The following is a 13874-nucleotide window of genomic DNA, read 5'->3' as shown; positions in this document are numbered from 1 at the left end:
AGACTTCTATCAATGGTGGATATGGAGCCTGAAATAGTCATCTGATGTAAGCAGGCAAGATTTTCTCTCTTTCTTTTTTTAAATTTAAGTTAAGTTTTTATTTTAATCACAGTTTATTTACTTTGTATCCCAGATGTAGCCCCCTCTCTATTTCCCTTCCAATCCCACCCTCCCTCCCTCATCTCCTCCCTGCCTCCTTCCAAGTCCACTGATAGGGGAGGTCTTCCTCCCCTTCCATCTGACCCTAGCTTATCAATTATCTTCAGGAATGGCTGCAATGTCCTTATCTGTGGCCTAGCAAGGCTGCTCCTCCCTCACGGGGGAGGGGGAGATCAAAGAGCCAGTCATTGAGTTCATGTCAGAAATAATCCTTTTCTCCCTACTAGGGAACCCACTTGGATACTGAGCTACCATGGGCTACTTCTGAGCAAAGGTTTTAGGTTATATCCATGTATGGTCCTTGGTTGGTGAAACAGTCTCATAGAAGACCCCTGTGCCCTGATATCTTTGGTCCTTGTGGAGTTCCTGTCCTCTGTAGGTCATACTAACTCCCCCTTCTTTCATATAATTCCCTGCATTCTGCCGAAGGTTTGGTTATGAGTTGCAGGATCTTCTTTGATACACTAGGTAGAGTCTTTCAGAGGCCTTCTGTGGTAAGCTCCGGTCCTGTTACTTGTTTTATCCTACTTCCAATGTCTATCCCATTTGTCTTTCTAAGTGTGGATTGATCATCTTACCCCTGGTCCTCTTTCTTTTACAGATTTTAGTATGTTTATTCTATCTTATAAGTCTAGTACCCACTTATAAGTGAGTATATACCATGTGTGTCTTTCTGTTCTTTCTCAGACAATCAGGAATACTGTTTCCTCAAGATCCAGCTATATCACTCCTAGGCATATACCCAAAATATGCTCAAGTACACAAAAAAGACATTTGTACAACCATGTTTGTAGCAGCTTAATTTGTAATAGCCAGAACCTGGAAACAAACCGGATGTTCATCAACGGAGGAATGGATACAGAAATTGTGGTACTTTCACGCAATGGAATACTACTCAACCATTAAAAACAAGGAAATCATGAATTTTGCAGCAAATGATGGGATCTAGAAAAGATCATCCTGAGTGAAATATCCCAGGAGCAAGATTTTTAATAGTGGGAATAGGACAACTACCTTACCACAAAACCTTCAACCCACAATTTGTTCTGCCTTCAAGATGTACAGGGGTAAAGATGAAGCAGAAATTAAGAAAATGGTCAACAAATGACTGTTCCTGTTTAAGACCCATGCCATAAAAGGGAGCCCACCCTGATTCTATTACTGGTATTCTTCTATACATGCATATAGGAGCCTCTCATAACTATCCTAAGATAGACTTCATCCAACAACTGATCGAAATAAATGCAGAGACCCACAGCCAAACATTTGGTTGCAGCTTGATGAATTCTGGGGAAGATGGAGAGGAAGGATTGTAGGAAGCTAGAGGGGTGAAGGGCATCAAACATAAGAAAACAAACCCAAATAACAACAAAGATAGCCTCCATAATCAACTCACCTGGGTCCATAAGAGTTCACAGACACTGAACCACAAACCCCACTCTGCCTCAAAGGTTGAGGTGCATTAATCCTACCCAAGTCTGAGGTTAGGAAATGATTTATGGGAATTGTACAAGAGAAATGTTCAACCAACATAACCATTTACTTGACAGATACTGAATTATTTCCAGATGTTTTACTGAGAAAATCAAGACATGGAAAACTTTAGAAAACCAAAGTGCCTGCATGAAATGGAACTGGGCCTTCTGTGTACATGTAACTATTGGACTATTGGGCAGCTTAGTTTTCATGTGGGACTCCTAACAGCAAGAGCAGAGGCTGTCTCTTATTTTATTACCTGACTTTGGATAAGTTTGCCCTAACCGGGCTGACTTCTGTAGGTTTAAAAGGAGATGTGCTTAATTTTACTGCAACTTGATATGCCCAGGCAGGTTAAAACCCATGGGAGCCCTTTCCTTTTTTGAGTAGGCAGGGATTAGTGGTGAATGGGGCAAGAGGGGTGGAGGGAGGGACTGAGAGGAGAGTAGGAGGCTCTGATCATGATGTAAAGTAAATACAGTAATTAATCAAACAAACAAATGATGCCAAACTTTACTCTTGTGTGAAAATTTAAAAAAAAAATTAAAAGGTCTGTGGTAAAGTAACTCAACTCTTAATAGTTTTAGGTTTGTTTGGATGGTAAAAAGCAGACATTACTGAATGCTAAAAAATGAAACAGTGCTTACAGGACAAATGGTTGTGAAATAAAGTAGAATGTTATATTTATAGCTTGAATAGTTCCTGAAGTCAAGAGCCAGTTTAAGTTTTAAACATGTTAGGCTATGATGATTTTAGCATGTGTTAAGTTTGATATGATATTATAACGTAATTTTGACAAGATACATTTATTATATTTTCAAACTTGGTTTCATAGTTCCAGTAAGGACAAAATTTTAAGTTTTTAATTATTCTATTAAAGTCTTTAATTTATTTGACTACAAATTTCTTAGAGATTTAAGCATGAAATATTACAGCATAATATAAAATGTTGACCAAAGCAGTCTTTTTATTTAATACTCAGAGAAAACGCTGATATACGTTTTCTAAAGGTTTCAATTCAAGCATTATTAATCAAATTAGTCAACTTTGATATTTAACGGAAGGGAAGCAACTAATGAAGCCTACATTTTAAAGAGGAGGTGTTCTGGTGTGGACACTCATTTTCAAACCCCACTCTGCCTCGAAGGTTGAGGTACATTAATCCTACCCAAGTCTGAGGTTGGGAAATGATTTATGGGAATTGTACAAGAGAAATGTTCAACCAACATAACCATTTACTTGACAGATACTGAATTATTTCCAGACGTTTTGGTGAGAAAATCAAAACATGGAAAACTTTAGAAAAATAAAAGACTGGAAGAAAATGATTACACTGAGAGTCAGTTTTTTCCTCTCCGTATTTTTATTGTTTTTATTTTTTAAATTTGAAGAATTATATATATGTACACAATGAAAGGTGATCATACGTACATCATAATTTTCTTCTACAGCATAACTCTTACAATCACCCTGTAATTTATTTAATTATCTCACAAAATCCCATTTCTTTCTGTCTTTATCTGGGACCATCCACTGCAACACCTTCCAATGGACACATTAAAAAAACAAAACAAAACAAAACAAAACAAACAAACAAACAAAAAAAAACATGACTTTTTCTCTCTACTGTGTCAACTGCCAACAGCTCATCATTACTCAGTGGAACTAATCCTAGCCCATGTATACCCAACATATAGCTAGCTTAATTTTGAACAGTTTGGTCCAAAAATGAAATTCTCACCTGTTTCAGCCTTTATTTTAAATAATTCTACAATCTCACTAAGATTTAAACTTCTTTTACCTTATTTATTTAGTAGTGTAGTCACCACAACGTGGATGACTTAGTGAAAAGTATTAAGGATTTTCTTGATAACATTTAGAAACTTATCCTCAATAGGCATAAAAATTTCACAGTAAAATGTTTTATAACTTGTACTACTTTCAAATGTTTAAAGGGAGACATGAAAAGCCTGAAAATAATTATATTGTGTAGATGAATAATTTTGATTACAGATGACCCATAGTTTTATAGCTTCGTATATTTTAGACATTCTGAGGATTCTATTTGATCTTCTAGGAACACATACACATCTTCTCTAGATGACATAAAATTTTCACTTCATCTAACAATAATAGATTTACTTTATTTCATGTTTAACTCTAAAAGACCTTCAATGAAGTTGCGTGGGCAAGAAACCTATGCATCTGTTTCTTAATCTCAGTGGGAAAAAAGTTTAAATTGATACCATATTTGCTTATGAAGTACCAGCTGGCTTTCCATAACTAAAGCTTGCTCATCAGTTAACTAAAAATTAGTTACAATTCACAACATTTTGATGAATACTTCTTATATCCATCACTTATATTTTGCCCAAGAGTTTTGCTAGTGAGTTGGGGCAGATGGATTACAACCAATCCTTTTAAGCATTCTTATGAATTTTGCTCATGTTGAAAAATTTGGGCATAATAATCTCTCCTTTTTATCAACATCTAAAATTTTATTTTCTGCATTTTGCATTGGATTTATTAATAAACATAGTTTTAACATTTTTACTTGCATTGATAATAGAACTTTAAATAAAAAATGTTAAGATAATTTTTTATTTTATTTTTTATTTTTTATTAATTACACTTTATTCATTTTGTATCCCCCCATAAGCCCCTCCTCTTCCCCTCCCGATCTCACCCTCCCTTTCGTTTCTGCATGCATGCCCCTCCCCAAGTCCACGGATAGGAGAGGTTCTCCTCTCCTTTCTGATCTTTAATTGAAGCATCACTGTACAAGTTTATTTGACATAATGTGAAGTTTTAGTATGGAAAACTTATGTATTGATAAAATGGGATAATATGTAATATTTCTTTGAGATATAATATTCAAAATCTAATAATTTGATATTTTAACAACAGTCATTCCATGTGTAATACAGTCACATAACTTCAGTCTTCTACTTTATTGTGATTTTATATTTACTGGCAGATTTTTCCCCACTATTTTTATCCCTTCAGGTTCCTAGTTTCTAATCACTACTGTTTTACTTTCTCATTTTATGACTTTTTTTTAAAATTTATAATCTTCAAATTAGTAAAAGTTTCCTATAGTTGACTTTGTAAGCTTGGATATTTCTCTTATTGTAATATATTTTAAGTTTACCAGTTTTTCCCTATAAGATAAACAGAGGTCCTATTTTTATGGAGGCTTAATATTCTGTTACATAGATAAGCAAAAATATAATATATTTTATTTAATATAATATAAAATTAAATATATTTTAATATTCAACATCAATACATTTTAAAATAAATATGTAATGCATATACTATTTCTATGACTTTTTCAGATTTACTAACTTGATATACTGATAGATTAAATTTATTTTAAGCCACCATTTGAGAAAAGTCTATTTCGAGTTCTGTAAATAATTGTGTTGGTATTTTGATGGGAATTGCATTAAATCTGTAGATTGCTTTGGCAGGATGGATATTTTCACTATGTAGATCCTACCAATCTATGAGCATGGGAGATCTTTCTATTTTCTGATATCTTCTTCATTTTTTTTTCTTCAAAGACTTGAAGTTTTTTTAAACAGATCTTTCACCTGTTTGGTTAGAGTCACACCAAGGTACTTTATGTTATTTGTGGCTATTGTGAAGGGTGTTGTTTCCCTAACTTCTTTCTCAGCCCTTTCGTCTTTCAGATAGAGGATGGCTACTAATTTTTTTGAGTTAATTTTGTATCCAGCCACTTTGCTGAAGGTGTTTATCAGCCAAAGGAGTTCTCTAGTAGAATTTTTGCGATCGCTCATGTAGACCAGCCTATCATCTGCGATTAGTGATACTTTGACTTCTTCCTTTTGGACTTGTACCCCCTTGATCTCCTTTAGTTGTATTATATCTCTAGCTAGGACTTCAAGTACTATGTTGAAAAGATACGGAGAGGAGCTCAGAGGTCTTTTCCGGACCTCTGAAAAGTCTGGGGGTCTTTTCTGAGACTGATACTCCAACCCAGGTCCATGCACAGAGATAATCTAGAACCCATGCACAGATATAGCCCATGGCAGCTCAGTCTCTGAGTGGATACCCTAGTAATGGGAACAGGGACTGTCTCTTATATGAGCTCAGTAGCTAGCTCTTTGATCATCTTCCCCTGAGGTAGGTGGGGCTGCCTTACCAGGCCACAGAGGAAGATGCAGCCAATCCTCCTGAGACCCAAAGGCTCAGGTTAGATGGAAGTGGAAGAGTTACTCCTCTACCAGTGGCCTGGGGGAGGGGCATGGAAGGAGAAAAGGGAGGGAGGAGATTGAGAGGGGACAAACGGGGAGGAGTTACAGCTGGACTTCAAAGTGAATAATTGTAGTAATAAAAAGGGGAAAAAAAAAAAACCAAAAACAAAATAACCAAACATCAAACAAAAAAAAAGACTATTTTTTTTTCAAATTATTTCCTGCTTGCTAAAACAAATAATTTCATTATTTGTTTTATTATTTGTTTTATTATTTGTTTCATTATTTGTTTTTTTAAACAACCATTCATTAAAATGGTTGTTTAAAATTTTTTATTTGGTTTTCATGATAATGTTTGTAAATAAAGATCCCTGAGTTGTAAAACTAGACATAACTTCCTGTACCGTTACTGATGCTTTAAAGATACCATCTTTCTGCTTGTGTGTGTAATTTACAGGCTAACAGCGACCAGTCATTCACTGGCACCTCAGAGTGATTTGGACTCCAGTAGTTCTGAAGAGTTCTACCAAGCTGTTCACCATGCTGAGCAATCCTTCAGAAAAATGGAGAACTATTTAAAGCAACAGCAGCTCTGTGATGTCATCCTGATTGTTGGGAATCGAAAGATACCTGCTCACAGGTATGGGAATGTCAGTACTGGAATTACTCATCGGTATTAATAGCAGTAATAGTTAAAAAAAAAAATCTAGACTTTGTCAGAGAACTTGGGTTGTTTCACTGTTTACAGTCAGGTGAAATGTATAATATCCTTTAAATTATTTAACTAGTAATAAGTAAAAAATCTAAAGACTTAAAAATAATTATTTTATAATTCTTTTTAGAACTCTGTATATTATACATTTTAGTAAATTAACTGAGCTACAAATAATTCATTGATGTCACATTAAGAGAATAAATTAAAGCATTTTCACTTGAAGTGATTTAACCAAGTCCCAGTCCAGATTTGAATTCTCTGCTTCATGCTCCCAATGATCTTCTGTCTTTTACATTAGTCAGAATTTGTGCCTGACTGAAAAAAAAAAAAAAAAAAAAGATTGTCTTGTGAATCATTCTGTCTCTATGTCTCTGTCTACCATGTTTGTTTTTACTATGTGACTGTGTGTGTGACCCTCACAAAGGCTTTAAGTCTGACTATATTTAACAGCATGAAAAATATCACATAAGGATGAAATGAGATACTTTAAAGAAATCTTTGTAGACTCTTAACAAGGTATTAAGTAACTGGCTCCAAATGATCCCAACTGACCAGATAAGAAACACCATTTTTTATCAACCAGTATTCATTAATGTTGCATCAATTTTTAGGGTGGACTTTAAGACTTTGTTTTCGGTGTCTGTATTTGCTGTTTCCAGCAAATGAGACACATGTGTCATCTGGGTTATGGGCATGGAAGTGTAAATAAAGTAAAATTACAGCTATGCATTAGCTAATGTTGTAAAAACTGACTACATGGGAATCCACAGCAAGTAATGAAGGTTTTTAGGTTGTTTTCTTTTTTCTAAAGGCACATTAAGCAAACAGTTTGAGTACACAGGAGGATTGCTATACATATCTTGATTTACTTTAAGATGTATGTGAGGCCTGCAAAAGTTCTAGCCTCTTACAATTTCATAGCTATTTTCAGAATATTGAATCATCACAAATAACTCTGGACCATATCATTTCTTTTCATTTGACTTCTAGGGATACTAAAGAAACTATAATTTAGGAACTATGCCTAATACTTGAAATTTTATAATTTACTCCATCCATCAATGATTTTTAAAATTCAGGTTATTCTAGAAATAAAATCATTGGTTTAAATTATAAAATTTATATTGACATTTTAAATTTACATTTATAAAAAAATCAGTTTGTCGAACAAACCAATCCTAACTCAAATATATTTAAAATAGAATATTTCCATAAATTATTTCTAAAACTCAGACTAATAATTCCAATTCCATGAACTAGAAATGAAATTATATTGTTCAAGACTGATTTACTGTGAGTTTACATTTAAAAATACTATGCATTTTATGATGATGTGATAGTTAAATTTTATAATTCTATTGTTTTTATATGATAAATTTGTTTCTATTTAAATATGGAAGTTATTCCATAGATGAATTTAATTATCACCAAGTATGAATAGCCAAATCTGCTGATTCAAACAATCCCATATCACAATATTAAAAATTACAATAATTAGACATATACAGTATCTTTCTCATCATTAAATTTTAAACATTACCCTAAAGTAATTTGTATGTTATCACATTGTATTAGACATTTTAAGCAATCTAAATTACACAGGATGTACTTATAATATGTAATATGAGTAAATAATACATAATTAGATGTTATTATCAATGGTGAAACTGAACACGATACCATGTAGACAGCAAGAGAAAAAGGAGTTCTAATTTTAGATTTCTTTGATAATATTGAGTTACTAAAGTGGGTAATTTTCCCAGTGTTAAAATCCCTTCAATTATTAAAATTAATCATTATTGTGATATATTATTGTGATATATATGTCATATATACATATAACATAGGAAACTTTTATATATCTTTACATGTATGTATATACCCAAGATAGATATATCCTATGAGAAGGTGTCCATAAAATCTAGCACTATTTCTATAGCCACCTCAGTACAAACTGTTCACACGGGCTGAAGACCTAGACCTGCATGCAAAAGGTTATTTAACATCTATTAAATAATTTAGATAATATGAAACCCAACTGATAAGCTACTGTTACAGTTCCACAAACTTACTCTGTATAACTACTTTCAACATTACTATGAATTTAAAATATAATTTATAAAAAAAATTAACAAACACTTGTCACTATTGATAAAACCATTTCAGGAAATAGGTGTGACAAAATGCAATTTTTCCTTAAGCTAGATTTAAATAGAATTTATTTGAAATTCTAACTTTATTCTTCAGAGTGAAATTTATTGTCATTTAATATGACTAATCTCATGTTACTTTGATCACAAATTCATTAAATAGCTATAGTATTATCTCAAATAACATATTAGCATGTAAAGGAACACTCTGGGAGGTAGTTCTCAGGGAACAGAATTCCAGAGACGTTTCCAATGGATTGCACTGAGTCCTGTGTCTGAAGGATGTGGTATCCTCCAAGATCTGGGAAACAACCAAGAACAATGTCTCTTATAGTACAGGAAAGTTTCTAACTTTATGGTCACAGTTACTAAACCCTACCAAAATGTCATGTTTTCTCATGCCTATAAATTATGGCTAGTCTTATTTTCTATAAATGGAAAATATAAAGCTAACAATATCTTGAGAAAAAAATAATTAAACTGAATCAGCAGGTTGTACTTATAACATAGATCTATATTCACACACACACACACAGGCACACACACAAAGTGAATAAATAGATAGATAGATAGATAGATAGATAAATACATAGATAGATAGATAGATAGATAGATAGATAGATAGATAGATAGATAGATAGATTAGATAGATAGATAGAGTTCGTTCAAGTTTGTGAGAGAGCTATGTGGGTATATATTGCAGGATGTGGAGGAATGAAATAAAAGGGAGAACAAACATGATTATATTTTAATTTTAAAAATTATTTTAAAAATACTGATTTTGTTCTTGGCTCAGTGTCATTGAATCAGAGAGATTCCATCCTACAAACAGCAGAATGGCTCAGATCTGAACCTCAGGTAACAATACATGTGGAGAGGATATGGAAAAAGGGGAACCCTCCTCCATTGGTGGTGGGAATGTAAACTTGAACAACCACTTTGGAATTCAATCTGGCGCTTTCTCAGAAAACTGGGAATAGTGCTATCTCAGGACACAGCCTCCTAGGCATATATCCAAAAGATGCTCAACTATACAACAAAGATATTTGCTTCTCTATGTTCATAACAGATGCTTAATTCTCATTCAGAAAGGAAAACAAGATAGACACTTGAATGGGAGCCTACCACAGATGTACTCTAAAAAGACTCCAACCAGCAGAGGATTGAGGAAGATGTAGAGACTCAGGTCCAAACTTTGGACAGAGCACAGGAAGTCTTGTTAAGGCTGACAACTCCACCTCCAATCAGGTGAAGGTGATCAAAGAGCCAGCCAAAGAGTTCATGTCAAAGACAGCCCTTCTTCGCCTTAATAGGTTATCCAATTGGACACTGAGCTGCCATGGGCTACATCTGTGTAGGGGTTCCAGGTTATCTCCATTCATGGTCCTTGGTTGGAGCATCAGTTTCAGAAAAGACCACTGTGCTCAGATTTTTGGTTCGTTGCTCTCCTTGTGTAGCTCCTGTCCCCTCCATGTCTTTCTGTCTCCCCCTTCTTTCATAAGATTCCCTGCACTCTGCCCAAAGTTTGGCTACGAGTCTCAACATATGCTTTGATGCCCTGCTGTGAAGAGTCTTTCAGAGGCTCTCTGTAGTAGGCTCATGTCCTGTTTTCTCTTTTTTCCCCTCTTCTGAAGTCTATCCAGTCTGCTGTTCTGAATGATTTTGAGCATTTTTTCTAGCGTCCTTCTTGCTTAGCTTCTTTAGGTGTACAAATTTTAGTATGTTTACCTACATTATACATGTCTAATATCAACTTGTAAGTGAGTATATATCATGTGTGTCTTTCTGCTTCTGGGATACCTCACTCAGGATGATCTTTTCTAGTTCCCACCATTTGCCTGCAAATTTCATAATTTCCTTCTGTTTAATTGCTGAGTAGTATTCCATTGTGTAAATGTACAATTTCTGTATCCATTCCTCAGTTGAGGGACATCTGGGTTGTTTCTAGGTTCTAGCTGTTATGAATAAAGCTGCCATGAACATGGTTGATCAATTACCCTTGTTGTATACTTGAGCATATTTTGGATATATGCCTAGGAGTGGTATAGCTGGATCTTGAGGAAGCATGATTCCTAATTGTCTCAGATAGTGCCAGATTGATTTCCAACGTGGTTGAACAAATTTACATTCCACCAGCAATGAAGGAGGGTTCCTCTTTCTCCACATCCTCTCTAGCATGTATTGTAACTTGAGATTTTGATCTTAGCCATTCTGATGGGTATAAGGTGAAATCTTAGGGTCGTTTTGATTTGCATGTCCAATATGACTAAGGATGGCTGAGCATTCTTTACATGTTTCTCTGTCATTCTGTATTCCTCAATTGAAAATTCTGTTTACCTCTGTACACAATTTTTTTAATTGGATTACTTGATTTGTTGCTTTGTAACTTCTTGAGTTCTTATATATTTTGGATATTAGCGCTTTGTCAGATACAAAGATGGTGAAGTTCCTTTCCCAATCTGTAGGCTGTTGTTTTTTTCCAATGACATTGTCCTTTGCTTTACTAAAGTTTTTCAGTTTCATGAGTTCCCATTTATTGATTGTAGATCTTAGAGTCTGTGCTGTTGGTGTTCTGTTCAGGAAGTTGTCTTCTATGCCAGTGCATTCAAAGCTATTCCCCCACTTTCTCTTCTAAGAGGTTTAATTTGTCTAGTTTTTTATTATTATTATTATTATTATTATTATTATTATTATTATTATTATTATTTACACTTTATTTATTTTGTAACTCCCCCATAAGCCCCTCCCTTCTCCCCTCCTGATCCCACCCTTCCTCCCCTTTCTGCATGCATGCCCCTCCCCAAGTCCATTGATAGGGGAGGTCTTCCTCTCCTTCTTTCTGATCTTAGACTATCAGTTCTCATCAGAAGTGGCTGCATTGCCATCTTCTGTGGCCTGTTAAGGCTGCTCCCCCCCTCAGGGGGAGGTGATCAAAGAGCAGGCCAATCAGATTATGTCAGAGGCAGTCCCTCTTCCTATTGCTATGTAACCCACTTGGACAGTGAACTGCCATGTGCTACATCTGTGCAGGGGTTCTAGGTTATCTCCATGAATAGTCCTTGGTTGGAGTATGAGTCTTTGGGAAGTTCCCTGTGTTCAAATTTTCTTGTTCTGTTCCTCTCCTTGTGGAGTTGCTGTCCTCTCCAGCTCTTGCTATTTCCCACTTCTTACATAAAATTCCGTTCACTCTGCCCAACAGTTGGCCATCAGGCTCAGCATCTGCTTTGATAGTCTGCAGGGCAGAAGCTTTCAGAGGCCATCTGTATTAGTTTCCTAGTTTGTTTCCTGTTTTTTTCTTCTGGCTTTCAGAGGCCCTCTGTAGCAGGTTCCTACATTGTTTCCTGTTTTCTTCTTCTGATTCCATCTTCTTTGCCTTTCAGGATGGGGATTGAGCATTTTAGTTAGGGTCTTGTTGAAGTTTTTGATCCAGTTGGGCTTTAGTTTTGTTCAGGGTGATAAGTAGGGATCTATTTGTACATGTTTGCACATGTAGATATCCAGGTAGACAACCACTACTTGTTGAAGATGCTGTCTGTTTTTCCATTGTATGGTTTTAGCACCTTTTCAAAAATCAGGTAGCCATAGGTATGTGGGTTTATTTCTGGATCTTCTGTTCGATTCCATTGATACACCATTCTGTTTCTATGCCAGTACCATCCATGCAGTTTCAGGGATGGCTGTAACTCCAGAAGATCTTTTATTGTAGAGGGTTGTTTTAGCTATTCTGGGTTACTATCTTAATCCTGCTGAGCCATGAGTATGGGAGATGATTCCATCTTCTGAAATCTTCTTCTATTTCTTTTTTCCCTTTCAGAAGCTTGAAGTCTTTTTTTTTTAAATACAAGTCTTTGACTTGTTTCGCCAGAGTTACACAAATGTATTTTATGTCTTTTGTGCTTATTGTGAATGGTGTTGTTTCCCTAATTTCTTTCTTAGTCCATTTGTCTTTTGTATTAAGGAAGGCTACTAATTATTTTGAATTATGTATCCAACCACTTTGTTGAAGGTGTTTATTAGCTATAGGAATTCCTTTGTAGAATTTTTGGGGTCACTGATATATTCTGTTTTATCGTCTGCAAATAGTAATAGTTTGACTCCTTCTTTTCTCATTTGAATAACTTGATCTCCTTTGTCTTTTTTCTCTAACAAGGACTTCAAGAACTCTATTAAAGATATATGGAGAGAGTAGGTAGCCTTGTCTTGTCCCTGATTTCAGTGGGATTGATTTAATTTTCTCTCCTTTTAGTCTGATTTGGCTATAAGCTTGCTGTATATTGCCTTTACTATGTTTAGGCAAGTCCCTTGCACCTCTGATCTCTCCAGAACTTTAAAAATGAGTGTGTGTTGGATTTTATCAAATGCTTTTTCAGCATCTAAGTAGATGATCATATGATTTTTTTTTCCTTTCAGCTTTTTCATATGATAGATTACATTGTTGGGTTTCTGTACATTGAACCACTCCAGCATATTTGGGATGAAGCCTACTTGCTCATAGTGGATGATATCTTTGATGTGTTCTTGGATTTAGTTTGTGAGTATCTTGTTGAATATTTTTACATCAATATCCATAAGGGAGATTGGCCTGAAATTCTCTTTATTGTTGTGTCTCAGTGACCTTTTGGTATCAAGGTGATTGTGGCTTCATAGAATGAGTTTGGTAATGTTTCTCTGTTTCTATTTTGTGGAATACTTATCAGAATATTGGTGTTAGCTCTTCTTTGAAGGTCTGGTAGTATTCTGTGCCCAAATGATTTGGCCATGGGATTTTTTTGAATGGGATATTTTAATGACAGCTTATACTTCCTTAGGGGTTATAGGACTATTTAAATGATTTACCTGTTCTTGATTCAGCTTTGCTAAGTGGATTTGATCAAGAAAATTGTCCATTTTATTTAGATTTTCAAATTTTGTGTTTTATGGGCTTTTGAAGTAAGATCTAATTATTGTTTAGATTTCTTCAGTGTCTGTTGTTATGGCCCCCCTTTCATTCCTGATTTTGTTGATTTGGATAGCGTCTGTCTGCCTTTTAGTTAGATTGGCTAAGGGTTTGTCTATCTTGCTGATTTTTCTCAAAGAACCAGCTCTTAGTTTCATTGATTCTTTGAAGTGTTCTCTTTGTTGCTATATTGATTTCAACCCTGAGTTTGATTATTT

General features: G+C 34.9%; 1 protein-coding gene across 2 annotated transcripts in view; it reads left to right on the top strand.

Moving 5' to 3' along the window:
• Positions 1 to 13874, top strand: part of Klhl1 (kelch like family member 1) — a 456733-nt gene that overhangs the window by 149196 nt on the left and 293663 nt on the right. For both annotated transcript variants that reach the window (XM_055609989.1, XM_055609990.1), the window contains exon 2: positions 6313 to 6495. In XM_055609989.1, the coding sequence (XP_055465964.1) occupies positions 6313 to 6495 (183 nt within the window). The remainder of the gene's footprint in view (positions 1 to 6312; positions 6496 to 13874) is intronic.

This window comes from Psammomys obesus, unplaced genomic scaffold, assembly GCF_907164565.1.
Source record: "Psammomys obesus unplaced genomic scaffold, mPsaObe1.curated_primary_1811, whole genome shotgun sequence".
NCBI classification, from domain to species: Eukaryota; Metazoa; Chordata; class Mammalia; order Rodentia; family Muridae; genus Psammomys; species Psammomys obesus.
This window is presented reverse-complemented; position numbering and strand designations above follow the sequence as displayed.